Here is a 27437-nt window from a genome sequence, read left to right as displayed (position 1 = left end):
TGTGGACATTGCTGCTATAAACATCAGGGTGCACATACCCCTTCGGATCACTACATTTGTATCTTTGGGGTAAATACCCAGTAGTGCAATTGCTGGGTCGTAGGGTAGCTCTATTTTCAACTTTTTGAGGAACCTCCATACTGTTTTCCAGAGCGGCTGCACCAGCTTGCATTCCCACCAACAGTGTAGGAGGGTTCCCCTTTCTCCGCATCCTCGCCAATATCTGTTGTTTTCTGACTTGTTAATTTTAGCCATTCTGACTGGTGTGAGGTGGTATCTCATTGAGGTTTTGATTTGGATTTCCCTGATGCCGAGTGATGTTGAGCACTTTGTCATGTGTCTGTTGGCCATTTGGGTGTCTTCTTTGCAGAAATGTCTGTTCATGTCTTCTGCCCATTTCTTGATTCGATTATTTGTTCTTTGGGTGTTGAGTTTGATAAGTTCTTTATAGATTTTGGATACTAGCCCTTTGTCTGTCATTTGCAAATATCTTCTCCCATTCTGTTGGTTGTCTTTTGGTTTTGTTGACTCTTTCCTTTGCTGTGCAAAATGTTTTTATCTTGATGAAGTCCCAATAGTTCATTTTTGTCCTTGCTTCCCTTGCCTTTGGCGATGTTTCTAGGAAGAAGTTGCTGTGGCTGAGGTTGAAGAGGTTGCTGCCTGTGTTCTCCTCTAGGATTTTGATGGACTCCTGTCTCACATTTAGGTCTTTCACCCATTTTGAGTCTATTTTTGTGTATGGTGTAAGGAAATGGTCCAGTTTCATTCTTCTGCATGTGGCTGTCCAATTTTCCCAACACCCTCTGTTGAAGAGACTGTCTTTTTTCCATTGGACATTCTTTCCTGCTTTGTAGAAGATTAGTTGACCATAGATTTGAGGGTCCATTTCTGGGCTCTCTATTCTGTTCCATTGATCTATGTGTCTGTTTTTGTGCCAGTACCATACTATCTTGATGATGACAGCTTTGTAATAGAGCCTGAAGTCCGGAATTGTGATGCCACCAGCTTTGCTTTTCTTTTTCAACATTCCTCTGGCTATTCGGAGTATTTTCTGGTTCCATACAAATTTTAGGATTATTTGTTCCATTTCTTTGAAAAAGTTGATGGTATTTTGATAGGAATTGCATTAAATGTGTAGATTGCTCTAGGTAGCATTGACATCTTCACAATATTTGTTCTTCTAATCCATGAGCAAGGAATGTTTTTTCATTTCTTTGTGTCTTCCTCAATTTCTTTCATGAGTATTTTATAGTTTTCTGAGTACAGATTCTTTGCCTCTTTGGTTAGATTTATTCCTAGGTATCTTATGGTTTGGGTGCAACTGTAAATGGGATTGACTCCTTAATTTCTCTTTCTTCTGTCTTGTTGTTGGTGTATAGAGATGCAACTGATTTCTGTGCACTGATTTTATATCCTGCCACTTTACCGAATTTCTGTATGAGATCTAGCAGTTTTGGGGTGCAGTCTTTTGGGTTTTCCACATAAAGTATCATATCATCAGCAAAGAGTGAGAGTTTGACTTCTTCTTTGCTGATTTGGATGCCTTTTATTTCTTTTTGTTGTCTGATTGCTGTGGCTAGGACTTCTAATACTATGTTGAATAGCAGTGGTGATAGTGGACATCCCTGCCGCGTTCCTGACCTTAGGGGGAAAGCTCTCAGTTTTTCCCCATTGAGAGTATTTGCTGTGGGTTTTTCATAGATGACTTTTATGATATTGAGGTATGTACCCTCTATCCCTATACTCTGAAGAGTTTTGATCAAGAAAGGATGCTGTACTTTGTCAAATGCTTTTTCTACATCTATTGAGAGGATCATACGGTTCTTGTTCTTTATTTTATTAATGTATTGTATCACATTGATTGATTTGTGGATGTTGAACCAAACTTGCAGCCCAGGGATAAATCCCACTTGGTTGTGGTGAATAATCCTTTTAATGTACTGTTGGATCCTATTGGCTAGTATTTTGGTGAGAATTTTTGCATCCATGTTCATCAGGGATATTGGTCTGTAATTGGAGAGATTTTTACTCCAAAAATAATAAGTATTTATCCTGCCTCTTTATTTTTCTCAAAAAAGTTTAAAGTTCACCAATTCTCAGGCACCTGGGTGGCTCAGTTGTTAAGCGTCTGCCTTCAGCTCAGGTCATGATCCCAGGGTCCTGGGATCGAGCCCCACATCGGGCTCCCTGCTCAGCGGGAAGCCTGCTTCTCCCTCCCCCACTCTCCCTGCTTGTGTTCCCTCTCTCGTTGTGTCTCTGTCAAATAAATAAATAAAATCTTTTTAAAAAAAGTTCACCAATTCTCTATATTCCTTCTAAGGAAAACAAGGATATTAAACTCCTTAATTGTCCTTCAAGCTCACCCTTCTCATCTTTTGTGCTGTATTGTCCAATGGTTTGATTCCATCATGGTTTTAAGTTCCTCAATTTAGTGGTGATTATTATATTTCACAGTCAATGCTTACTTAAATTTACCACCTTCCCAGGCTCCTAACAGAAAACAAATTACACATTTAAATTAGGATAATTCAAGGAGAGGTTAACAAATAAATTAAAGCAACTATTTCTAATGAGTACATATGGGTAGATATTAAGAAACCCACAAAAGATAGTATAATATGCTGGAGCTGGTAACAACCAGAGTTTTATCACCCCTAGGCCTGAAGGGAACTGGGGAGGAGCAGTCATGAAAAGCTGAAAGGAACGTTGTGCATACAGGGCTATCTTGAGAGAAGCAGTGACCTCAAGGTATACACCCAGCCAAGGATCACACTGCCAGGAGAATGTATGCTCTGACATGACCATCCTTTCTTTCTGCAGCTTCCTATCAGGGCTTCACATTGGCAAAACCCAATTGCAAGCCAGAGGACAAGGGGATTTATTTGATATAGCCTCCAAAACACTTAACAGAGTGAAGAAAGGTGTAGGGAAGATCTGGAGAGCCAACAAAAGATATTCAGGCTACCAAGTGTTTTACTCATTCTTAGTACATAATTAGTACATTTCTTGCATTCTCCTCCTCCTTTCCAGGTTTATTTTATTCCTTGCTGAAAGAAGAAAGATTATTAGTATGTATTTCAGTGGGGGCTTATGAATAATAAATTTCTTAGCTTATCTGGAACGTCTTCATTTTGCTCTCTCTTGAATGATAGAGCTGAGTATAAAGTTCTAGAATGATAGTTACTTTCCTTCAAAACTTGGAAGCTATTATTGCATTGTCTCCTCTACTGTTGCTGATGAGAAGTCTGCTGTTGGTCTGGTCATCTGTCCTTTGCAGTTAATCTTTTTTCTCTGTATGATTTAGGATTCTCTTGTTTTCTTTGGTCTTTTATTTTATTCCAATGTATCTAGATATGGATTTATTTTCTTTATCCTGTGAAAGACTTGGTGTGCTTTTTCAATCCAAGGATTCATGTTTGCTTTAATTCTGAAAGATCTGCAGCCACTACTGCTTCAACTATGATCTTTTGCCCATTCGCTATATTCTTTTGGCATTCCCGTTAAGCATATATTGGAGTTTTTCACCCATCTCTCTAAATGTCTCTTTTTTGTTTTCTTCTCTATGTGTCTGTGCTAGGTTCTGGGTCACTTTTGCTACTGTGTCCTCAAATTCACTAACTCATTCTTCAGCAGTACCTAGTCTACTATGAAACCTATCTACTGAGTTGTTGAATTTCTGTTTTTCTTTTCTGTATTATCTTTTAAAAATATAACTTCTTTTTTTTTAAAGATTTTTTATTTATATATTTGACAGAGAGAGATACAGCAAGAGAGGGAACACAAGCAGGGGGGAGTGGGAGAGGGAGAAGCAGACTCTTTGTGGGGCTCAATCCCAGGACCCTAGGATCATGACCTGAGCTGAAGGTTTAACGACTGAGCTACCCAGGCACCCTAAAAATATAACTTTTTGTTTCTTTTATGTAAAATCCTGTATTTGTCTTACAGTTCCTATTTTTTAACTTAAGAAAATCTATTTTGTTAAACACAGAGAGAAGTGCATGGAACAAGTATGTAGACCTCAATTATTTACCACAAAGCAAATATCTGTGTCACCACCATCCAGCTCTCCCTATTGTGATCCTTTCCAGTCATTACTCCATCCCAAGACAACCATTAATTTAAAAAAATTACTGTTGAATTATAGTTGACATACAGTGTTATATTAGTTTTAGGGGCAGAACAGAGTGATTTGACAATTTTATACGTTGTACAATGCTCACTCCAATAAGTGTAGTTACTATCTGTCACCATACAGCATTATTACAATATTATTGACTATATTCCCTATGCTGTCCTTTCATTTCTGTGACTTATTTATTTTATAACTAGAAGTTTTTACTTCTCAATCCCCTTCACCTACTTCACCTATCCTTCCCTCACACCTCTCTCCTTTAGCAACCACCAGTTTGCTCTCTGTATTTATTAGTATGTTTCTATTTGTTTTGTTTTTTAGATTCCACATACAAGTGAAAAACCACTTTTTATTTACTTTATTTTTTTTTAAGATTTTATTTATTTATTTGTCAGAAAGAGAGAGCACAAACAGGGGGAGCGGTAGGCAGAGGGAGAAGCAGGCTCCCCGCTGAGCAAGGAGCCCGATGCAGGACTCGATTGCGGGACCCTGGGATCATGACCTGAGCTGAAGACAGCCGCTTAACTGACTGAGCCACCCAGCTGTCCCAAAAAACCACTTTTTAAATAAAAATCACATTCTTGCTTTTCTTTTAAGTTTTACTACCTAAGTTTGCAACCCTGAACACAGTAGTTTATATTTGCTTGCTTTGGGTTTTTTTTTTTTTTTTTATAAATACAATAATGAAATATCTATTATTTTGTCTCTGGCATCTTTCACTTATTTATATTTGTTAGATTTATCCATATTGTTGCAGGAAATTGTAATTTGTCCATTTTCGTTGCTATATAGTATTCCACAATATGATGATTATATGAATATATCACAATTTATCTATTATGGTGATATTGGACATATGAGTTGCAGTTTGGGCCTATTATGAATAATGGCACTATGAACAGTCATGCACATTTCTGTTATTATAAGTAAGCATGCATTCCATTAGGTATATACCTAGGAAAGGATCATAGAGTATACATATCTTAAGCTTCTAGTAGATAATACCAAGTTGTTTTCCAAAGTGGCTGTATTATTTTATATCCCACTAGTAGTATATGAAAATCCCTATTGTTTCACACTAGTTATTGTAAACCTTTTAAGTTTAAGCCATTCGACTGGTGGGTGTGTTGCAATATACTTCTGTGGTTTTAATTTTTACTTTCCTAATTCCTAGTTAGATTGAGTCAAACCTTTAAATGTGTTTATGGGCCATTTGGATATACTCTTTTATAAATTCCTTTTAAGTCTCTTACCCATTTTTCTTTGTGTTTTTCTTTGATTTGCAGGGGATTATTATATATTTTGGATATGGATACTTTGTTGATTTTATGTGTGATATGTATTTTTTTGCACTCTGAGCTTTGCCATTTTTACTCACCTAAGGGTGTCTTTTGATAACTGGTGAATCTTAATTTCTCTCCTAACATTTTATTTTGAAAAAATACCAAACCTATAGAAAATATTATTCATTTGATGATGATGAGGAGGAGGAAGAAGATGGCAACAATGATTATTATTACTATTATTTTGTTTAAGTCTTTAAGAGGCTGTTTTACAAAATTAATCTCCTCTGAAGTAATTTCCTGCTCCAATTGTTGATTTTGTTGTGTTATCTTTCATAGCATTAGATTTCTACATGTCTTTGGGAATTTGGGCTTGTTCATTTTAAGTAATATCTCTCTATTTCTCTTCCTATCCCTCTGTCTCCCTTTCTGTTAAATACACTTCCTTTCTAGTTGCTTTTTGGTTGTCTCATTTGCTACCCCTAACCCTGATCTAATGTCCAGGATCTGGTCTTAAAATGACAACAAAGAGCTCTTCTCCTGTAGGGATATGGGGATCCTGTGGATTCAGGTAGAGTGCCAACAGTTTCTAATTGAGAATAATAGTAATCAATATTGACTGAGTTATTACTATATGCCAGGCACTATTCTACATACGTTATTTCATATAATGTTCCTAATAACTCTATGAGTTAGATACTACTACAACTACTACTGCTACTATCACTACCACAATGATGACCATTTTACAAATGAGTAAAGTAAAGCATGTTAAATAATGTCTTTAGTAAAGACAAACCAGAACATTTAAACCAATCAGTCAGTCAATCAACCATCCATCCTTGCTGGTAAGTAGATAGACTGAACTCAGACTAAATCAGTTTTCTGGGTTTTTTTCTATCACTATTAACCAAGACTATGGGTATATGTCACTGTAATATAAGTTTTGTAGTTTATAGTAATCAATTTTTCATAGTCTTAGGGACAAGCACTCCCCTACTCCAAATCTCTGTCCAACTTTTACCCATAGAAGGCAGTTTATGATCTCAAGGGGAAAGATGTGATCCAAAGGGCAGGCTGAAGTCTTGAAAGTTGACACCTAATAGCAGATATCTCGTCTTTTTTGACTCTCATGTAAATTTTTTTAAAAGATTTATTTATTTATTTTAGAGACAGAGAGTGAGAACAAGTGTGGGAAGGGCCAACGGGAGGGAGAGAATCCTGAAGCAGACCCCCACTGAGCACGGAGCCTGACTTGGGGCTCAATCCCAGGACCCTGAGATCATGATCTGAGCCATCCAGGCGCCTCTCTCATGTTAACTTTTAATATACTTATTTTACATATGAAGAAATAGAGTCTCCAGGAGTTAAGTAAATTCCCTAAGGATATATTGTTGGCGGGGGGGCAGACTCTGAGTCAGGACCCAAACTTGTGTCTTCTGATTCTTAATATTCTTTGCTTGTTTTGTTTTACCATCATACCCACCTCTGATGAAATACCCACCTATAGCAAGAGAGAAACAGTTCCCCCACTTCACCCTCTTTATTTCTTATGGAGATGTTTATAGTTATGATAGGTTCCTCAGAGATCACTGACAGGAACCGGGAATGGGATATCTCAAGAAAGAACATTGAGGATATTATGGAGGCACTCCAAGTTGCTGATCAGGTGAGGACATCTCAGACATTTTACTGGCTCCAATCAGCATAGGACCATCTCCAACAAGGTAGCTGGTTGGGTACATACCTGTTGTGCCAGGAGAGTAGGAAAAATTTCCAGTCAGCAGAGCACTACTTGGTCCAGTTCATTCATAGCTCCAGGTCTGATTCCCATGTCCCTAGTCTGACCTATATACCTTCTCCATCCCCTCAACCCCTGATCCAGCTTTAATCCTCTTCCTGGATTCACTCCTCTTCCTTTCTCTACCAGGGATCCTTATTCTCTTTATTTTTATATTTTTTAAAGATTTTATTTATTTACTTGAGAGAGAGAAAGAGAGAGAGCACATGAGAGGGGGGCGGGTCAGAGGGAGAAACAGACTCCCCGCCGAGCAGGGAGCCCAATGCGGGACTCAATCCCGGGACTCCAGGATCATGACCTGAGCTGAAGGCAGTCACTTAACCAACTGAGCCACCCAGGCGCCCCCTTATTCTCTTTATTATCTTTACCCTTCAACCTTCCTTTCTTCCTGAGTCCCCTCTCTCCTATAGTTGTCAACAGATAATGTCTTATAAACTCTCAAGTTGCTGGAAGTTAAAATCCTAAATAACAAGATGGCAACTCCACTATGCCAGAAGGTGACAGATATCATCGTTGACTACCTGAGGACAATGGTGAGGAGCCTGTACCTCTGGGCTGGGGGCTTTGGGGAAAGAAAGCAACCCAGGTCTGAGCCCAGGAGTTCTTTCTGTTGGATGATATACTTGGAAACTAATTGGGAGCTGGGATATGAGTATCTCATTTCTAAACAGTTTGCTAGAATCCATATCTAGTACTCTGAGCATATCTCAAGAACTGTGACCTAGACAGAATTGGAAGCTACAGTAGTGAAGTGAAGTGGTGAGGCAGGAGAAGTGAGATGGAAATGGGGGGGAAGGACGTGGGCTATTGGGCTCAAAATCTGACCTGGTTTTCAGATTGTGTCCTGGTATACTACAGGCAGTCACCTTTGTTACTGCAATTCAACTAATCATCTCACTCTATTTACTAAGCTATTTAAATCCACCTACCCATGTGCTAGCCCATCTTTAGACTGAACATTCATGATGTCTACCTATCCATCTATCCACATACCTTACACTTACTTTCCTGACAGTGGGTTAATCTGGTTTCTTATTTTCTTGGTTAACTACCTACCTATGAATTATCTTTCTTCTGGTTTACCTGCCTTCCTTGGCATGCCTGTCTTCTGATCAAGACTCCTGACCTGCCAGAGACTTCCAAAGTTGCTTCCATAATCTACCCACCTTTCTAATGATTCACTTGCTCCTGTAGGGGAATTTCTGTGCTCTGAAATCTTCAGTCCCCACTCCCGCCCTAATGCAGAGACTTGGCAGATTTCTTGTCTACCTGTTCTTTGCACACTCTAGGAAGCTCCTGTCCTCCATCACTGGGAAGGTATATATTGAATGGGGTGGTAGGTGAGTTCTTGTCTTCTAGATGGAGGAGAATTACTTACTGACGAAAGCTGATTCTCAGAAGCTATGAGATTCATCTTGGGGATTAGCCTTAAAACAGTTAATCTTTCTCTTTCCAGAAGCCAGAGGGAGAACTGGAGGAGTTGTGTACTGCAGTCCTAATGGCTCTGGGGTTCCAGTCTCCAGGAATAGTCATCTTCAAACTGTGGGACAGATGGCACAAAAACCTACCCCCAAATTGCCTCCTGGCTGCAGTAGGGAGACTCATCCACTGTCTGAGTTAGTCTAAGAGGACAGGGGCAGCTGAGGTGGAGACATTGTATGTGCTCTAAATTAGCTTTATACTCCTGATTTCTCTCATTGGACATCTCCACTTAGTTCAGTCATGGGTGTGTATGTGTAGGTGGGAGGGGGACAAACTAAGATCCCTATTGGGCTGCTGGGAACTCAGGAGGGAGTTCCTGGAGACCTAGAATGGCATAGTAGGACATATTAGGACATGGGAGACCCACAGAGCTAAAAAGAAGACTCCAGGTGGAGAGAGAAGGCAGAGTAGAAAGCCCCCATTCAACAGTGGTAGGGAGGGGCAAGGAGGAAGAAAGGAGTGCTTTACTTAAGGGAACCTGCAGTGTTGAATTTGATTAGAGGTTTGGAAGGTATTAGAGTAGCAGGATGAGGCAGAAAATCACCACACAATCTCTGCCCTAGTGCCTACTGGTGGTGGTGGTGGCTCTCTTACCCACTCTGCTCCCCTCCCCCATCACAAAGTGTGAAAAAACAATCAAGTCACTGGGCTAGTGACAGTGACCCGCCTTTTCTTTACTACTTGGAGCTGGGGGCAAAGAGAGTCTGGGGGAAGTAAGTTTGCCTTCTGGGCATTAGGTTCAAAATGACAAGGCATGACACAGCAAGCTCAGGGGACACAGCAACAGAAGTTGGAAACATGTCTCTTGATCTAATCAGGGCAAATCTTTTCACATCCACCTCAGACAGCATAGCTCTTTATTTCCTAAGGGTCCTTGGAAGAGAGTGTTCATGTGTAGCTTGTACTAATACCCTGCATTTGTATGCTGTGCTAACATCCATTACTGAGCTTAATCTTCCCAGCATCCCTGTGCAGTCGTCACATCAGGAACTGTACTCTTATTTAACAGTTGAAGAAGCTGAAACCCAGATAAATTTAGTAACTTGTTCTGGGTTGCCCAGACTCTGGAGGCAGAACTAGGATCAGAACCCAGGCCTCCTGGACTCCAGTCTATAAAATTTCCTACCCTAAGGCTAGGATGCTCCCCTCCCTGGGATAGGGATGTCTTTCTTGTACTCTCCCTCTTAGGTGCAGCTTCCTACATTGGCGTTACATGGGAATATATCCTGCACCTTCTGAGGATGGCCCAAACGAAGGATGCCATGTTGGCAATATGTCATGGTAAGGGTCAAGAGGGTCTGGGGAAGACTCTGTTGGAATCAGGGAGGGAGGAAAGAAGGGCAAATAAAGAGACTGGATGGGTCCCTCTGAATAGGGATCCCAGAAAGCTGGGGAGGGACAGGAAATGGTTGAGAGCAGGCAGGTGTGAGCAGCTACTCTTCTCCCTCTGACTTCTTGGCCTGGATTGGGGCAAGGACCAAGCTTGATAGGGATGTTTTGGGTGTTGATAGCCTCAACCACTTTCCCTTCCCCTGCTGGGTGGACCAGGTGTGCTCACAAAGAAAAGATAGTTGGGGTGGTGGTAAATCGGTTGGTGTTTCCCAGCATAGGACTCCAGAAACATTTAGGGTTGAGGATGAGAGGACTATGCCCATATGTGTGTATGTTTCCCTTTGTGGGAAGGGAAAAGTGATGGGTAGCTCAAACTCCCTGCATCCCTCACAGTGCTCAAAGGATTGGTCATCAGTGCCCGGAAACATCTGGATCTGGGCTTACAGATGATGAAATAATGGACATTACACAAGAGGCAGTGTCCTTCAAGGCTTATCTCACCCTCAGGCTTCTCTTCAATTGTTGGTCCCTGAAGAGCAACAGCAAGGTGAGAGTTGGAGATAGTGGGGTTGGATGGATGGCTGAAGGAGTAAATCTTGAGCCAAAGATGGGGCAGGGCCATGTCTGTCTACTTACTGGTGGAAGGATAACTTAAATGGCTCTTCCAAAAGAGCAGGGTGACTTTCCTTAGGCTCCTCTTCCCATTCTCCAGAAAAGGGTACTATCAGAAAATGCCACTGTCCAGCCACATATTTGTTAAATATGCAATTAAGCAACTTAAATTTACTGATTACTAGCATTAGCCAGGCACTGTGCTAGGCCCTGAGGATACAAAGATGAATAAGGAAAAGTCCCTAAGGGATTGTCTTGTCTTCATCCCTGGCTGAGGCAAGTTTGTTTTGTCTTCTTGGGCACAGGTGACAGAGCAAGCTCTGGTGATAATTGGCCACCTCTTCTTCCTCATGCCACCATCCAAACTCAAGAACCAAGTGAACCAGTTAACCCAATGGTTAATGATTTTGATAGCTGTAAAAATAACACCTTTCTACATTTCCCAGGTGATTGGAATGGGGTGAGAAGATAATTTAACTAGTTTATTCTTTCCACATTTGTTGAATAGTTAATGCTACGGTTAGCAAAGCATGGCCCACAGGCCAAATCCAGCCCAAAGCTTGTTTTTGTAAAATAAGGTTTTGTTGGAATTCCACCATGCACATTTGTTGAATTCATCTAGCCCTTTGAATCTGACTTTCCTGTCTCTGACCTCTAGACCCAGATTTAAATGGCTCATGAGAGTAGATCAAGCCCAACTGGATAATCTGTTTTAAGGTCAACTAGTGTGGGACCTTAGTTACGTCTGCAAAATCCCTTCATATCAACACCCAGATTACTGCTTGATTGAATAACTGGGAAAAAGGGCCTGGAATTTGGGAGGCCATCATAGAATTCTGCCTACCTTAGAATTGTTATGCCAATGTTAGGTATTTTTAGGAACAGAGAACCCAGAACTGGAACCCAAAATTTCTGATTGTTGTTTCAGTCCTTCTTCCATTTCAATGGCATTCCTCAAACCAAGTTCCCTCCAGTTTTTGATGGGATTTCACAAAAATGTGTTATTTAGCAAAATGGGTGGGAAATACTGAGTTAAAATTAATATCTTAAATGTAGGACTTCTCAGGAGCCTTCAATATGGAAGCTAGTCTTGTCCTCCAAGAAGCAAATACCAACATGGTATTAGAGGTGCAGGAGACTTATTGGAGGAACATCTGTGAGGGAAAACAGGGAGGGAGCCAGAGGAGGCTGGGAGCCATCAGACTGTGTTGTATGTCTGACCCTTGATAAGGAGAAGAGGAAGGAGGGAAGGAAGGGAAAGAGGGAAAAAGTGAGGAAGGTCTTAGATTACAGTGTAGTTCTAAAAAAGTTTCAGTATGGCCAACAGGGAGTCACTGAACCAAAGTCACCCATCAGAAAATGTGCCTGCCTTAGTGGACTTGCCATATTCATTCATGGGCTGGGAGAAACCTGTGGGAATCTGGCTTCAGTTTCAACAGTGATGGATTTTAGAGCATGACAGCTGGAGATACTGGTTAATTATGCACCTCAGAATAGGCATCTGAGGGGGCACCTGGGTGGCTCCGTCGTTAAGTGTCTGCCTTCGGCTCAGGTCATGATCTCAGGGTCCTGGGATCGAGCCCCGCATCAGGCTCCCTGCTCGGCGGGAAGCCTGCTTCTCCCTCTCCCACTCCCCCTGCTTGTGTTCCCTCTCTCGCTGCGTCTCTGTCAAATAAATAAAATCTTAAAAAAAAAATAGGCATCTGAGAGGCATATTTTTCAGGGTTGGTAAATATGCTAATGTGCCTTTGTGAATTTCCAAGATGAGGATTTTTCTTTTTTTTGAGTGCAACAATTATTAGCATCGAGTTTCCAGGGACTACAGTTTGTAGTCTACCATTACACTACCACCTCAAATGCATTTTCCTTGTTATATAAAGAGATGACCTTTCTCACATATGTACTCTGAGTTTTGCCCATTAGTGGACCACCCACACGATCTCTTGTTTAATCTCGCTCCTGGCACATGTCTGAATGTTGCCTAGGGTAAGGTCTATGAATTTGGAACAAAGGTTTGCTCTGTGTAGTCAATTAGCCAGTTGGAGGATGAAATTTGTTTCCCAACTACTAGTCCGAAAATTGTTCAGATGGAGATTCCACCCCACATCTTGGCTGACAGTGGATATGTTTTGACTACTCCCTTTCCCCTTCTCCTTCCTCCTCCTCTCTCACTCCAGGGCATGGTGATTGAGAATCAAGATATTTATCAGTCCATAGTATAATTTTGTTTGGACATCAACCAGCACTAACCAGCTCTATTTAAGCAAACTGGCCCTAATGGGAATCGATCAGGTAGACCAAAGGAGAGGAAATGTTGAATATCCAAAATCCAGTGGAGGGATTTCTGCTTCTGGTAAAGATGGAGTAACTGGGGTCAGATTTACCCTATTGCCTGAAACAACTAAAAAGCTGGACAAAATGTATGAAATAATGGTTTTTAAAGCATTGGACATCAGGCAACAAAGAACAGTGATTCCTGAGAGGCAGGAAAGAAATGAGGTGAGCCCTATTATTGCCCCAGCTAATTTTCTTGAGAAAATTAGGTCCAGGTCATGGCATAGGGAAAGAAAACCCAGGAAGAGTCTAGTGGACTTTCTGAGTTGACGAGATGGCAATGAGAATCCAGGGAGACCAAGGCAGCTAGAGTTTACAGAGCAGAATATTAAACAGTGCATGCATATGCATATGAGGAAACTGTCTCAGGTAAGGAAAAGAACAAAGAATTGAGAGAACTGTAGCCAGAACTCACGCAGGGCCAGGAATAGCGCCTGTTCCCACCAACGAGCCTGAAAACTTCGTAATTCACAGGCATTGGGTAGAGTACTGAGAAGGTGGGGCAAAGTTAAGAACAGGCTGAATGCTGTTCTGGTCTAACAAATCTTAAAAGCAAGACCTCCCCCAAATCAAACTATTTCCAAGTAACTGCATCCCAGAAGAAATTCAAGAATATAAGAATACAAAAATATCCAGCACTCAATAAGGTAAATTCACAATGAGTGGCATTAAATAAAAAATCACCAGGCATGCAAAGATGCAAGAAACTATGATGTATAATAGGGAGAAAAATCAATCAAAACGGACCCATAACTCACACAGATGTTAGAAATAGCAGACAAGGACACTAAAACAGGTATTATAACTGTATTCTCTAGGTTTGAAAGCTAGATTGGAAAATAAAAGATTGATTAACTTGAAGACATAGCAATGAAAACTATACAAAATGAAACACTGAGACAAAAAGATAGAAGTAGGAGGGGGAGGAAGCTTCAGTGAGGTTTGGACAACTTCAAGCAGCCTAATTTATGTGCAGTGGGAGTCCCACCAAAAAGGAGAAAGACAGAAAAAATATTTGAAGAAAGAGTGTTTGAAAATTTTCCAAATCTGAAGAAAGTGATAAATTCACAGTTCCAAGGCACTAAGTGAACCCCAAACACAAGAAATATTAAGAAAACCACACCAAACCATACCATAATCAGATTTCTCAAAACCAGTGAAAAAGAGAAAATCTTAAATGCATAAAGTAAAAACAAAAACCAAACCAAACCAAACAAGAACAACATGTTTCATACAGAGGAATAAAGATAAAGATAATAGCATATTTCTCATTGCAAACAATGCAAGTGAGAACATAGTAGAATTCAAGGTACTGAAAGGAAAACACTATATCCTAGAATTCTGGGCTTAGTGGTAATATCTTTTAGAATGAGTGAAAAAAATATTTTCACACATAAAAAAACTGAAAGAATTCATCGCCAGTAGACCCATATTATAAGAAATGTTAAAGGAAGTCCTTCAGGCAGAAGGAAAATGATACCAGATGGAAATATAGATTTATACAAAAGAATGAAGAAAATCAGAAATGGTAACTGTGTGAGTGAATATATTTTTTCTTATTTAAAAAAATCTCTTTAAAAGGTAACTATTTTAAACAAATATAACAATGTAGTGTGGAGTTTGTTACATGTAGAAGTAAAATATATGACAACAATAACACAAAGTGTAAGTATACCTATACTTAGTGTACATAAAGTAGTATAATATCACTTGAAGATTGACTGGGATAAGTTAAAAATGTATGCTATAAGGATGCCTAGGTGGCTCAGTTGGTTAAGCGTCTACCTTCAGCTCAGGTCATGATCTCAGAGTCCTGAGACTGAGTCCCACCTTAGGCTCCTTGCTCAGTGGGGGAGCCTGCTTCTCCCTCTGCCTGCTGCTACCTCTGCTTGTGTGCTCTCTCTCTTTCTCTGAAAAATAAATAAAATCTTAAAAAAAAAGTATGCTATAAACCCTGTAGCAACCACTAAAATAACAAAGAGTTACAGCTAACCGGCCAACAAAGGATATAAAATGGAATTATAAAAAATATTCAACTAATTTAAAAGAAGACAGAGATAGAGGGATAAGAGAACAAAGAATTGGGACTAGTAGGAAACAAGTAGCAAGATGATAGATTTAAGCCTAACTATAATAAACAAACAAACAAACAAATAAATAATCATATTAGATGTAAATGGTCTAAATACCCCAATTAAAGGCAGAGATTGTCAGATGGATTAAAAAAGCAAGACCCACCTGTATACTACCTATAGGAAATGCACTTAAAGATAAAGATACAAATAGGTTAAAAATAAAAGGATAAATAAAAATATGCAGGCATACCTTGGAGATATTGCACATTTGGTTCTAGACTACTGCAATAAAATGAATATTGCAATAAAGCAAGTAAAAGGAATTTTTTGGTTTCCCAGTGCATATGAAAGTTATATTTATACTATACTGTAGTATAGTGTGTAATAATATTTATCTGTAAGTACTTTAAAAATACTTTATTGCTAAAAAAATACTAACCATCATTGGAGGCTTTAGTGAGTTATAATCACTGATCACAGATCACCATTGCAAATACAATAATAGTGAAAAAATTTCAAATATTACAAGAACTACAAAATGCAACACAGAAACAAAGTGAACAAATGCTGTTGTTCCAACAATTGGGAAAATGCAGACAGACTTGCTTGATATAGGGTTGCCACAAACCTTAAATTTATAAAAAAAAATATACCATCAGTGGAGCACAATAAAGGGGAGCAATAAAACAAGGTATGCATGTACCATGTTAACATTTATGGAAAAAAAGCTGTGTTTGCAGTATTCATATCAGATAAAGTAGATTGCAGAGCAAAGAATATCAAGTATAAAAAATGTCATTTCATAATGATGGAAGGGTCAATTCATCAAAAGCACATAACAATTCTAAATGTTTATGTACCTGTTGTTGTTATGTGTCTGTTACTATAACAGAGCTTCAACAATATATAAAGCAAAAACTAATAGAACTGCACAGAGAAATAGAAAAATCCAGAATTACACTCAGAGATTTCAACAATCCCTCTTTCAACAATTGATAAAACAAGTAGATGATCAGAAAGTGTATATAAGATCTGAGCACTATCAAACAACTTGACCCAATTGGCACACAGATTGGAAAGGAAGTACAAATGTCTTTATTCACAAGCAACATGATCATCTATATAGAAATATGAAATATTTAAGAATAAATCTGAAAAAAGGTAATACTTGTACACTGGAAACTACTAATCATTGCTAAGGGAAATTAAAGAAGACAATTAAATGGAAACATATGCAGTATTCATGGACCAGAAGATTCAATATTGATAAGATATCAATTCTTCCCAAGTTGATCTAGATTCATTGCAATCCCTTTTTTTAAGTCTCATTTTTAAGTAATCTCTACACCTAATATGAGGCTTATACTCACAACATGGGATCAAGAGTCTCCCATGTTCCACTGACTGATCCAGCCAGGTGCCCCAGATTCATTGCAATCCTAATCAAAATCCTAGCAGTCTTGTGGCATCTGGGTGGGTCAGTCAGTTAATCACCCCCACATTTTGCTCCACGATGGGTGTGGAGCCTACTTTATTTTATTTTATTTTTTAAAATTTATTTTCTGACAGAGAGAGACAACACAAGCAGGGGGAGTGGGAGAGGGAGAAGCAGGCTTCCCGCGGAGCCAGGAGCCCGATGCGGGGCTCGATCCCAGGACCCTGGGATCATGACCTGAGCCGAAGACAGACGCTTAACGAATGAGCCACCCAGGCGCCCCTGAAACCTACTTTAAAGAAAAAGAACCTAGCAGGTTTTATTTAATAGGAAGTGACAAGCTGATTCTAAAACTCACATGGAAATGCAAAAGACCCAATACATCAGAGAAAGAATGACGACTTATAAAACGACAACAATGGAGACTGTAGTATTGGTATTAAGACAGACGAATGGATAAATGGAACTGAATAGAGAGTCCAGAAATAGACCTACATCTTTACTGTCAATTGGTTTTTTGGCAAAGGTGAAAAGGCAATTCTTTGGAGAGAGGATAGTCTCTTCAACAAATGGTGCTGGAACATTTGGATATCTATACACAAAAAGATAAACTTCAATCCATACCTCATACCATGTACAAAAATTAACTCAAAATGGCTCATACTTAAATGTAAACCCTAAAACTATCAAAGTTCTAGATGAAAACAGGAAAAATTTATGTGAACTTGAGGTAGGCAAAGATGTCTTAGCTACAACACCAGAAACATGATCTGTAAAAGAACAAAGGAATAAAGTGGACTTCATCAAAGTGAGTAACTTCTGTTCTTTGAAAGGTACTGTTAGAATGAAAAGACAGGCCTCAGACTGGAAGAAAATAATTGCAAATCACATACACATCCAGAATATATAAAGAACTCTCAAAACCCAATAAAAAACAATTTAAAAAGTGGATCAAAAAAAGTGAATAGCTGCTTCACCAAAGAAGATATGAGGATGGCAAGTCAGCACAGGAAAAGTTGCTCAACATTGCATAGACGTGAGGGAATTTAAAATCATCATGAGATGCCAGTACACATCTGTTAGAATGTAAACTGGCAAACTACTTTGGAAAACAGTTTGGCAGTTTCTTAAAAAGGAAGTGACAGGTCTATAATGACAGAAAGCAGGTAAGTGTTTGCCTGGGGAAAGGAAAGGTCCTGGGAAGGAGGAATTACAAAGACACAAGAGGAAACTTAAGGTGTAGTGGATATGTTCGGTATGTTAATTGTGGTGGTTTCATTAGTGTATACGTTTATCAAAACTTGTTAAATTGTACACTTTAAATACATACAGTTTTTTGTATGTCAATTAGATGTCAATAAACTTGTTTTAAGAAAATCAAATGGAGTGTTTACACATGTGAAAACTAAGGTTATTTGTAGAACTCTCATATACCAGTGATAAGAAGCCACAAGATAATAGAATCCACCAGGTAGAGAGTAGAAACATAGGCTTTTAGACTTGGTTTTCAGAATTTTGAAAGTCACAGAACCATAGAACCAGTTCTTGCTTTGGCAATGATTAATTTACCCTGCTCCTTTGAAGCCAGCCAATACTTGAAACGTTGAATTGCCCTGAAGATTTCTGTGGAATAATGAGATTATTTGAAAGTAAGTGTAGCTTACTGGGCAAGGTGGAAGGGCAGGTCATGGCTGTATTTAGCTATGAAAGAACTAGACCCTGAGCCTTTTTTGGAAAGGTCTAAGAGGGCAGTGTGAAACTATGATGACTTGGCCCATCCTTGAAGAGAAGACGTGAGGACAGAGGATTTCTCCTGAGGCTGTGGAAAGTCTGGGCTAACTTATGCTTACTTTGTCCTTATGCACACAGTGTATCTGCCAACTTATGGATGCTCTGGCTCTTAGTGGCTGTGGAGGTATAAACTTGGAATCCCAGCTGGAAAATATTATAGGTATACTGTTCAATCAGGTGAGTGCTGTGGGGCTAGAAGCATCCTGGGCTTGCTTTTTCTCTCTTCTTTGGAGGTGATGGCTACTGCAGCCCAGGTCACAACCTCCATAAATGCAGGTGTCTTTCACATGGTGACCTTAGCCATACAGATCTCAGGTTTCCCTGGAACAGGTAAATGCCCAGATTCTGGGCATAGACTCGGATATTCTCCATGAGGTAAATTGGGTACATTCTGTGTGTTTCTTGAAGGTCACAGACCTTTGTTGCTCCCTCTAATTTCTGGTTAAAGGGCAGAAGGTTCAAAGCACTCCATCATGCCTGTGGAAATGTCAGGCCCTCTGTGTTGCAGCCTAGAGTAGGAAGAAGATAATTGAACATTTTGCAAAAAGGTGTTAACTTCTATATGTTTAATTTGCTTGCCACTGGGGGCTGGGAATGTGGATTCCTGGGTTCTATTTTCCTATTCTCCTTTATTACTAAGCACCACACTTTCCATGGATGCATGCCTTGGTTCCTCCATCCACACCCATGGCCCCTAGTTTCAGTCCTCCCAGGTCTGATGGCCTTGGTCTCCCCACAGCTGAATGAAACAGTCAAGGACTCAGATCCTCACTCTGCACAGAACCACAGCCTTGCCCTGAAGGCTTTCTACATCCTCAGTAAGTTAACAGAGTTCCCTAACCCCAGGTATTTGTGTGGGTGGGCACTCAGAAAAACTTTTGTGTCTCCCTGGACCGGAGCAGGGACCTAGGTTCCCATAAGGGGCTTCCATCCTTCTAGACAAGATGCAAAGTAATCCATGTGAGCTTCGCTTGAAATTCAAGGAATCTTGAGGGGCAAAGACATAGCTCCACTCCCTTCACCTGAAGTTGGCTTCCCTTTCTCCTTCAGTGAATCCCAGCTTAGAAAGGTGATCTTGTCATTACAACATTGATGATCATGCGAGGTGTGCTAACCTATGGGAGGGCACATGGTGGGGCAGGGACGGGACAGGGCCCAGCTCAGGGAAAGCATCTAGCCCCATGCTTGGCACATGGGGCTAGATGCTTTTCCTCCTTCTTTTCTCCAACCTAAAGGACCCTAATTTATCTGGTTCATGGCATCATGGTTTGCTATAAGCATGATTTACTTCTACTTACCATTTGCTAGTTAAACATACCGTGATTCCCTTGTATTTGCACCCTTCCGATAGCCAAGTTATACAATGATCAGGTGGTATTCTTAATACGAAAGAACACGCAAGCCAGTGATCCAGGCAAGATAATATCAGCCCTTCAGGTTTTCATGGATGTGTTCCAGGAAGGTGAGCGGGAATTGGCCTGGTGTTGGGGATATTCTTTCCTATGAGAGCTCTTTTCTCTGGAAGACAGTCCCATGTGTAAGTTAAAGGCACAGTTTTAAACTTAATGTAAAATCAAAGTAAACTCAATAGGTTTAAATCTTGGCTTTACTTCTTATTAGCTGTGCAAACTCGGCAGATTGCTTTTAGTCTGTGCCTGTTTCCTCACCTTAAAGTGAAGGTAATATTAGTACCTACCTTTAGGGTTTTTTTTAGCGAAGATTAGATGAGAAAATATATGTGAGGTGCTTAGACCATTTCCCAATATGCAGTCAGTTTTATAGTCGTTTAGTCTGTGATTATTATCCTGGGGAATAAGCTTCGACTCCAATCAAGTGTTTGCCAAACCTTTGCTGTATGTCTAGCACAGTGCAAGTCACTGCAAATAGACACTTAAGTAAGACATAGTCCCCGCTCTCAAAGAGTTCACTATTGAGTTGGGATTATAAGGCTGTCCAGACAGTGAAACAATGCCAGATAATATGTGAAAAGTTGTTTAAATGTGAGCATGGTTATGTGCAATAGGAGTACGGAGAAGGGGTCATTCAGGAGATGGGTTGGGTCCTATGTAGGAGATGTACTGAGAGCAGGGAAGGAGATTGTACTGGTGAGTTAGGAGAGGGAATTCACATAAAGAGCAGTTGTCATAGTTTTAAAGGTTGAGATGTATGGGGCAGGGGGAAGTGTTTGACCGGGGAGGTGGGCAATCATAGGAGACTGGAAAGAGCTGGGACTCCAATGCCAGCTTGAGGAAAATCCTGTTTTCCGTCACTCTTCAGTCTGGTTTGAAGCAGAGGGATGGTGGAGATAATCTTTGGGAGCTCTGTCTGGCCCTTGAAGACTAGGACAGTACCTGGAATTCCTCCCACCTGTCTGTCTTCTTGTGCCTCCCAATACAACAGAGGAGGAGGAAGGAAACTGATCCCCAGCTGCATGTCTGTCTTTTCTCTAGTGCCCCAGACACAGCAACTAAAGAATGAAGTGATGCATTCAGTCATAATCATGATTCAGGAGGATCTCAAACCAGTGAGCAGAAAGGCTGAATGTTTGGGCTGGGAGGGCAATTGCTTTCTTGAGACTTTGAAGTTGTGTAAAATGGAGAGGGGGAGGCTGTTCGTGGATGAGGATAGAGGTAAGGCACCCCCTTACCAAGCCCCTCCTGGCCTCAGACTCTGCCCATGGGTTACATTTGGGCTCTTCAGAGCCTGAGAAGGATTTGAGAAGTGAACAGGTGGTTCCTACCTATTTTCTGAGCCTTGTCAGTGGGGACACAGAGCTCTAAAGAATACTAATTCTGCCCCCTAAAAATTCAGTTTATTTGGGGAGAGAAGACCTCAAACATCATATCTAGCATAGGGTCTGAGAAGCCATATTTTTAACAAGCTCTGCCAGAATTGGAGGCAGCAGAGACTGCTCCCAGCTCTGAATCATGCAGGACAGGGAGCAGAAGAGCAGCAGGTTAGGGTGCCAGGTGGACAACAATGGCACCATCCCTAAAAACAAAGTCCTAAATCTTCAGAAGGTTGATGGAGAGACTGGAATCTTGAGAGCTGGGCCCTCAGGACTTATGGGATTCATTTCTGTCTTTCCCTATGAAGGCCAGAACACGGGACTTTTCCTGGACTCTGATTTCTCCCTACCCAACACTTCCGTCAATTTCTTATCTTATATAAGGTGTGGGCAAGCTAAGTGCTTACAGTTCTTCAGGAGAATGGTAGGAACTTAAATGGGCTAGAACGTCAGGGTGGAGTAGGGTGGTCAGGTTCAGTGGCTGGTTGTCTGTCATCACCTGGAGACCAGGGAAGAGTCACACTGGGCTTGAAGTTGGGAGATCTGAGTCCCTTGAAGACACCCCTCACCCGCTCTAGTCCTCTGTGTCCTCACCTGGAACATGAAGTGTCATACTGATGTGTCTTCCTATCTTGTCATGTGATGGTCTGTGACACCCCCCCCCACACACACACACAGGTGTGGAAGGCCCTCCTGAATTTCACTGAGATGCTGGGCCAGCATGACTGCTTGGCCATGCCCCAGGGGAACGTCATCATCAACGATGTCATCAAGCTCAGCGAGTCTGCCTGCTCAGTGAGCAGGGGCCAGGCAGAGAGGGGACAGAGGGTGGGAGCAAAAGAAGAGCAGGTTTGGGAGTAGAAGGGAAAGAAGAAGAGGGCATGGTTGGCACAGTGGGAAGGGGCTTTGGTGTCTAAAATTCTGAGCAGTGAGCCAGGGGAGGCCTTGAACCAGAAGACTCAGTTAGCATTGGTTTCAGGTTTAAATCTTTTCTTTTCTTATTCCAGAATGAAGAGGACATCCAACTAATGTGTTCCAAAATCCTACAGATGGTACAAGCAGCTAGGGTCAAAGAGACTTCTTCATCTCCTCCTCCCCTGGCTGCCCAGATCACTACCCTGACCCCCCAATTGCATTCTCTCTGCCTACTCCCTACCCCCCACTCCATCTAACCTAACCCCTGTACTGTCCCTTCCACCATCCCCACCTCTATCTGTTCCCACTTGAGTGCCTGGGGCTCCTCTGAGAAGTGGCTCAGTGGAGCAGAGGATCACTGGATGGTAAACCTGGAGGCCTGAGACTGGGTCCTGCTCAGCCAGTTTTGGGCTGGAAAATCTGGAGTAAATTGCTCTCCAGGCTATAGTTTCTCCTGTAAAAACGTGGGTGATTATCCACCTTGCCTGCTCTTAGCAACCTCTAAGGATTCTTGGAGACTCCTACGAGTTGTGTGGGTCAGAGTTGAGTCAAGGGCCATGGGAAGAAAAGGACAGCTGTGATTTCTTCTTCTTCCCAGAGACCCCTTCTCCCTCCCAGCAAGCTGTCTCCCGACTGCTAGCATGTCTTCTGCCCCTGGAATGTTCCCCAGTGAAGGCGAGTACAAGGCACACAATTTCAAATTTCAGGAAGCCCCTCTATTTAATCAAGTCCCTCCTGCTGAAATTTTAATCGGGACCTAGGTTATGGTTTACCAACATGCAGTGGAAAGGGAGAGAGGGCGAAAGGGAAGGGGACTATGAATGGGATGGGGGTCTGTGTATACAGGTCTCAAATGCCCCTCCAAGAAAGGAAGACAAAGCCATAGGGTTGAAGAACTTTTGATTGGGGCTGATTTGGAGCTTGACATCGAATCCCTTGCCACATCTTCTGCCAGGTGTCCTTGCCCAAATTGATCACCTTGGCGTGCCAGCCCAACAATACCTTGGCCTTCGTGCTGCTGAGTAAGACAGCCACAAACATGGCTCTGAAGGCCCGGTTCCTCGGCCAGGTCCCGCACCTTAGCAGCTTTCACCTCAGCCGTAAGTACATGGGCGGAGGGGGAGATTGTGGAGAGGGGGCAGCTGTGACAGCACAGGCTGCCCCAGGCAGGAAGGTAGGGTGGGACAGGGACTGAGACTCCGAAGGGGTCCTGGGTGTGGGGAGAGGGTGCAGATCTGCTGCCGGGGGTGGGGGTGGGGCGCAGCTGTGAGCCTGGGCCCAGACGGAAGAGGAAGACAAAGGGTTAGGGCAGCAGCTTGATGCCATTTGGTCCTTCACTTGAATGAAAAGGGGATTCTTCTGGAAGAGAGGCAACCCCCCACACAGATCCTTCTTGCCTTTATTCCTCGTCTTGAAACACTGGAGTAGAGATGTGAGAACTTTGTTGTTAATTACAAAGTAATGTGTACACAGACATTCCTGACCCTTAGTTCTTCCTTTGCCCCGACTGCGAGCCTCACTCTGTACTCACCCCGCCCCTGACCGCTAGTTCCAGAGGGAGTCAGAATTGAGGTGAGGATATCTGTTCGGCACATTACTTGGGGTGTGTGTGTGTTTGTGTGCTTGGAAAATAAGCATTCTTTGTTAGGGTTTAAAAGGAGGAAAGGTAACAAATGACTTTCCCAGTGTTGAGAGGTCTGATTATAATCAATGTGTACAATAGACATTTAAAAGATGGACCTAGGGTTTTTAAATATGAAAAGCTACATTTAATAAAATGTGTATAACTTCTCAGAATAGTGGGAGATGCTTTCGAGGTATAAACTAATAGAGTACACTCATGAGTAGTGACCATTTACCATGCTTTGGCTGGACAATGCCTTTCTTCCCTAGTCTGTCTATTTAATTTTTTTTTTTATTGCGGTATAGGTGACATACAATGTTATATTAATTTCAGGTGGGGGCACCTGGGTGGCTCAGTCAGTTAAGCATCTGCCTTTGGCCCAGGTCATGATCTCAGGATTCTGGGATTGAGCCCCTCACTGGGCTCCCTACTCAGCAGGAAGCCTGTTTCTCCCTCTCCCACTCCCCCTGCTTGTGTTCCCTCTCTTGCTGTCTCTCTCTCTCTGCCAAATAAATAAATAAATAAATAAATAATCTTTAAAACAACAACAACAACAACAACACAAAATGTCACAATCCCCATGGCAATGGCACCAATAATCGCTCTCCACTTTGCTTTTTCTCCTCCCTTGAAGAATGGATAGTGGGCTGCTGGTGGGAGAGGGGCCTAAAGGTTGGGCATCCTGGAGCTGAGCTGGCACTGACTCTGTCCTCTTTTATCCTCTCTTTAGCTTAGCTACCCAGTTCATCTCCCCACAGAAACTCCTGACCCATCTTGTGGTAAGTGATAAATGTACAGGATGAATACTGTCCATCCATCCATCCATCCATCCATCCCCACATTCCACAAATAGTTGAGTACTACTCTAATCCAGGCATTCTGCTGGGCATGGAATAAGGGCTAGGGCCAAAGATCACAGGGGCTTTGGGGAGAGGTGATCAAACAGCTTGGAGGAGGGAACTGGGAGCATAGTTCTGGGAGCTGAAGATGGGGAAGGGGTAAGTGTTGGGGAAGGCCTGGCCTGTCTCCTATGTGGCCTTATAGTGAGCTGTTCTCTGTTGACTTTGGACAAGTCCACATGCCTTTTTGGATCTCATTTTCTCAGCAAGAATGTTTTGAGTTCCTCTATGTACCCAGACATGATGTTCTAGACATTATGAACACTTGGAAAGACAAGGTATGGAACTGCCCTTGAAGTGTTCACAGTCTTAGTGGGAAGGACAAGCCTGGGAATAACCACCCATAATGCAGTGTGATAAAAGTTGGTAGAGGAATATACAAGTTGCAATGGGATCTTCGAAGAACAAGGGGCTGACTTGGTCTCCAGGAATCAGAGAGGAGGCAACGTTTTGAGAGCATCTTGCAGAACATGTAGGAGTTCACAGGTGGAAAAGAATGGGAAAGGGCTAAGCTTCAGCTCTACCATTCTATGGGTTTGTTCTGATTTTCTTCCTTCTCTTCCTTTAAATCCTTTCTCTGCCTCCTACTTGCTTCTCTTGTTTCTCAGATATTTTCCCTGAAGCCCTATAGGGAAAGGGAGTTTGGTGTAAGCTCTCTAAGGCTACTACATGCCCTGCATTCTATCACCTCCTTGCACCCCATTATCAACTCGAAGGTAGGCCGGCTGTGGATGAAGGAGATCCCCCAGATGTTGCAGATACTGGATGGTGAGGGGTTGGCTGTGAGGTGGGAGGAATGGAGCTGGGGCATTGGGGCAGACTCCAGAAGAGATGAAGTCCTGAGGTACAGGATGGATCCTCCTTGGGGTGAGGAGAACCGGGACCAGTCTCTCTGTCTTTCTGAGATGCGGTTTGGATAGGTCTGCTTATTTGGACCATGTTCTGCACTGAGCAGATATGCAGCCCAGAGTTCTGTGACTCGAGTTCCCAGAACGCTCCTTCTTGTGGGCAGAGGATCAGGAAAGAGTGTGGGCTTTGGAACCAGAGACCCAGGTTGGTATCCTTGCTCTAACACTTGCCAGCTGGCTATGCTTGACCTTTGAAAAGTCATACATTTCCTGGAGCCTCTGAAAAGGAGGGGGAACAATTATCTTGTGGGATCATGATGAAAATTAAATGAGAGGATGGGCACAAAACCCTTGGAAGAGCGTTCAAATGTTGGTTCTTTTTCCCTGGCTGGGGCCCTCTGGTCGGGCAGGTCCCTATACTCTCTTCTTTCCTAGATCACACTGAGAAGAGCCTGATCAGGAGGAGCGCGGTGACGGGCTGCTTCCGGCGCGCCCTCGAAGAGACATACCTTTCTCCACACTTGCCTTCCTTCCCCTCTTCAGGATCCTGAGGGAGAAGAGGCCCCACACCCCCTGAGACAGAGACATGATTAAGGGACCTCCCTACTCAAGAGAACCTCTTTGACTCCTGGCCTCTGCTTCAGAATCTCTGACTATAGCCTAAGCCGTAACTTACCTTCCACACCCTCAAAATCCTACTGTCAAGAGAGAGTAAGGGAATAGGGCCCTCGCTCTTTGTCCCTGGGCAAGTTATTTAGCCTTTGCAGGCCTCAGCTCCTTCAGCAGCAAAACGGAAATAACTCCTATCTCCCAGAATTAAATAGGATAATATAGGGAAGGGAGATCCTTATAAACTGTAAAGGGTTTCACACATATAGTTGGCATTACCACCATTGTCGCCATGTTGTCATTCTCCAGTCCTGACTAACCCCCCTGTGTATTTCAGTTCTTCCCCATTTCTCGAGCTCTTTTTCCATATTTACAGACCATGCGCCCTTGTCTCTTGCTTCTTTCTGACCCACTTCCATGAGGCAGAAAAGCCCGGCCACGGCTCCGTGTGGTCCTCTTCTCCCTTCCTCTTACTCAGTTTTCAAGTCAGTCATTAGTGGCCATCATTGATGACAGCTGGCTGGAGCAACTCATCAAGGTTGTCTTGGAGAGGATAAATTATTTCAGCGATGGCGAGGAGAAGGGGTGTGTGTGTGCGCGTGCTGGTGGGCATACCGTGCAGCTGGGGGTGGCAGTTGCAAGGAGGGAAATGGGGGTGGAGGGTGGTGTGGAGGAGTTTGGTGGGGAAGGAATACAGAAATGTACATGAAGGACAGGCCTTGTGGGAAAAACCAACCCATGTTTCTGGGCCCCGGGGAATGGAGGCTAGGGGGGGACAAGGAGCTGGTGATCACACAGGAACAGCAAAAATATCAATGTCTTACATGTGCTTAGTGTTTTCGGTTTTATCAAGAACTTTGCCATCTGTTGTCTTAATCAGTTAAGACACCTCCCAGTAATTCAGAGGTCAAAGAATAGAGCTGGTACTTGTGTGCAGTGGAGAGATTATTGACCTAAGAGTCAGCCTGAGGCAAGTTAGTTCAAGTAATATTTGAGGTCATACCGTGGATTAGGGACTGTGTGTGGTATTGGGGCTGCAAAGCTGACTAAGGAAGAGAGGTTCCTTTGCTCACAGAGCTCCAGGTCCATGCTGGTGAAGGCCTCCTTCCCATCCTGGCTTTTCCTGTGCTCCCGGTGCAATCGGGGTCAAGTGTCTTAGCCTTTGTGAGATTTCAGTTGCCTCATTTGGGCAGTGGCAAAAATAACTTCTATATGACAGGAGAGTGGGTGAGGATAGACAAAGATACCTGTACAGTTGCTTTGTAAATTCAAAAGACCAAGTAACCAGACGGCTCATTATCTCTACTCACAGATGGAGAAACACAATCTAGAGGGATTCAGAGTCTTAAGCAAATTATTGGTAAAACTGGCACCTGAATCCAGGTTTCTTCATTTCTAATCTTGTTTTCCTGTCACTGAGCAACAATGTATTTGGGTTTTAGAGGGTCTCCAGGGAAGAGGCCTTATTTCCAAGACT

At 42.2% G+C, this 27437-nt stretch overlaps 1 protein-coding gene across 1 annotated transcript in view; it reads left to right on the top strand.

Moving 5' to 3' along the window:
- LOC141371496 (uncharacterized) overlaps positions 1-26537 on the top strand; it is a 48217-nt gene extending 21680 nt beyond the window's left edge. The window contains exons 2-10 of the mRNA XM_073886978.1: positions 7627-7749; positions 9887-9979; positions 10424-10577; positions 18356-18454; positions 19017-19095; positions 22579-22655; positions 22936-23080; positions 24340-24383; positions 25787-26537. Coding sequence (XP_073743079.1) covers positions 9912-9979; positions 10424-10577; positions 18356-18454; positions 19017-19095; positions 22579-22655; positions 22936-23080; positions 24340-24383; positions 25787-25807 — 687 coding nt within the window. The 5' untranslated portion in view covers positions 7627-7749; positions 9887-9911 and the 3' untranslated portion in view covers positions 25808-26537. The remainder of the gene's footprint in view (positions 1-7626; positions 7750-9886; positions 9980-10423; positions 10578-18355; positions 18455-19016; positions 19096-22578; positions 22656-22935; positions 23081-24339; positions 24384-25786) is intronic.
- The last annotated feature ends 900 nt before the right edge of the window (positions 26538-27437 follow it).

This window comes from Callorhinus ursinus, unplaced genomic scaffold (genome assembly GCF_003265705.2).
Source record: "Callorhinus ursinus isolate GAN/ISIS: 27379988/994484 unplaced genomic scaffold, GSC_fseal_2.0 scaffold74, whole genome shotgun sequence".
NCBI lineage: Eukaryota > Metazoa > Chordata > Mammalia > Carnivora > Otariidae > Callorhinus > Callorhinus ursinus.
This window is presented reverse-complemented; position numbering and strand designations above follow the sequence as displayed.